Raw genomic sequence first — 2,064 nt, 5'->3', positions numbered from 1 at the left:
TCGTCAGTCTGACCAACATTCAGGAATTTGCTTTCTTTCTTGATGCCTAAATCCAGAGGATACCTTCATGAACAAGGCACAGACACTTAAAGGACCGTCCACTGAAGACAAACATTTTTGCTTCTTAACTACAACAATTTCCAAGGCACCAACAGGAGCCGATGTGAAGTTTATTTCAGGAAGTTCTGAAGAGAAGTGAAACCCAGGTGTCGACGGTTAAAGATACATAATTTTTAGAAAGGTAAAAATGCAAAACCACCAGCTGATGTCTTCCTGGACCATACTACTCCCAATTCCCGTACAACAAAATGTCCTAACAAAAAAAAAAAAAGTATTGTACCACTTCATTTTCATCTTTTTCAGCCCTTTCATCAAAATACATTTAGCTGTGATGCAATACAGGGCTTTCCTACGATATCTCAGGGGTTTCCCAGTCCATTTTCAAGGGCCCTGGCATTCATTTGGCATCTAATTTGATTCCTTTCAGCCTTTCAAGCGAGAAGACGAAAAGCAAAGGCAGGCCAAAGATGAGAGGCAGAGATGAGGAGGAGAGGAGGCGTATGTGAGTGGGGGGGGGAGGAAGAGGACGTATGAAGGACAGGAAGCTCCGGTCGGATCCCCGGCTGAACACCCGTCACTGAAGAGGCTCCTGCTTTCTGTCACCGTCTCCTTCTCTCCTCTCTCTTTTTTTTCCTCCTCCGTCTCTTTTGTCCGGCAGCAGGAGGGACACCCAAAGAGAAAAAGAGTGGGTGCTTAAAATTCCTCCTTCCTTCCTTCCTGTGTCCATCTCCTCTCCTAAAGACCTCGTCTCCATAGCAACAAGCCATCTTCATACTGAGCTCATTCAGTCATGAATGTGTGCGCTGCTCGGGCCTCTCTGTGTTAGATTTTGTGTGTCCGTGTGCCTCTGTGCACGTTGGAAGAAGGTGAGTCCACGTTACACGAAGTGAACTTTATTATTTAAAAAAAAAAGTTTGGAAAGCCATCCTATTTTTGGTCAAATGGAATTAATGAGCGGACAGGTTGGCTGGTTTCAAAATAAAAGTCTTTTCAGTGTGTTCTGAATCAGGCACCGTGACGCTCCTCACCTCCCTGCTGCGGAAGCGTGTACATACTGCAGCGGTCCGCGAGACTGACAGCGCTTCCAGCCAATAGCAAGCCCAGTCTGTGCTCACTCAGTGTCAGGGGAAGGCCGAGCATCAGCAGCCAGGGGAGGTCGTGATGGGGCTGTGGTGCAGGTAGGCAGGGTTCACCACCGACACCGGGAAGTTGAAAATAAACGGAGAGGACGGCGCGGCCGTCACCGAAGCGGTGGCCGTCGTGGACTTGGGTCCGAGCAGCGGGCTCGCCGTGGCCGCCGCCTCGGCCGCACAGGAGGTGGCGAGGACCTGCGACTCGAACTGCAGCAGCTGCCCCATGAAGCTGAAGTTTGGGGAGATGATGCTGCGACGCCGGCGCACGAACTCGAACGCTTCGTCCAAACGGACACGCTTCCTCTTCATCAGGTAGGCCAGGCAGATGGTGGCCGAGCGGGAGATGCCTGCTTGACAATGGACCAGCACCCGTCCACTGGAGTCCCGTATCGAATCTGAGGAAACAGAGGTGAGACATGAATACAACAACCTGCAGCCTAAAAGAGCTCAAAAAGAATCAACCATAACAGCGGCTAGCTTTAGTTTTCGTAAACCAGACTGCTTTTAATAGCAAGTTAGGTCCTGTCACGATAAATTTTGTGGGCGATTAATTGTCTCCGAAAATATTGAGATAAACGATAATATTGTTTGAAATTAGGTCTGTCGCAATAAACAATAAATCAATTAATTGCATGATAAATGAAAATTAAACTCATTTTTCATCTATCGGCTTTGTTTCTTTGTGTCTCTCTCTTTCTACTGAAGACACTGGATGACAAAAAGCTCAACTCCGGTTCTCTTCACTGACTCCCTCCTTTCTCTTTAAAATTTGTTTTAACCGTCCAAAAATCGTGTTTTTCGATCGTTAAAGCAGCTAAGATGAGAAGCTAAGCTATGAGCTAAGCTAAATGGCTGACCTCGAGGAAAAAAA

The 2,064-nt window shown here is 47.4% G+C and overlaps 1 protein-coding gene across 1 annotated transcript; it reads right to left on the bottom strand.

Moving 5' to 3' along the window:
- Positions 1-6: 6 nt before the first annotated feature.
- On the bottom strand, positions 7-1,588 carry LOC119429902 (dual specificity protein phosphatase 4-like; the record flags this gene model as incomplete). The annotated part of the gene is made up of 1 exon (XM_037697417.1): positions 7-1,588. A coding segment is annotated over one exon (389 nt), but the record flags the coding sequence as incomplete, so codon positions are not given.
- Positions 1,589-2,064: the final 476 nt, after the last annotated feature.

This window comes from Nematolebias whitei, unplaced genomic scaffold (genome assembly GCF_014905685.2).
Source record: "Nematolebias whitei isolate Nwh7 unplaced genomic scaffold, NemWhi1 Nwh_scaf_10394, whole genome shotgun sequence".
NCBI lineage: Eukaryota > Metazoa > Chordata > Actinopteri > Cyprinodontiformes > Rivulidae > Nematolebias > Nematolebias whitei.
This window is presented reverse-complemented; position numbering and strand designations above follow the sequence as displayed.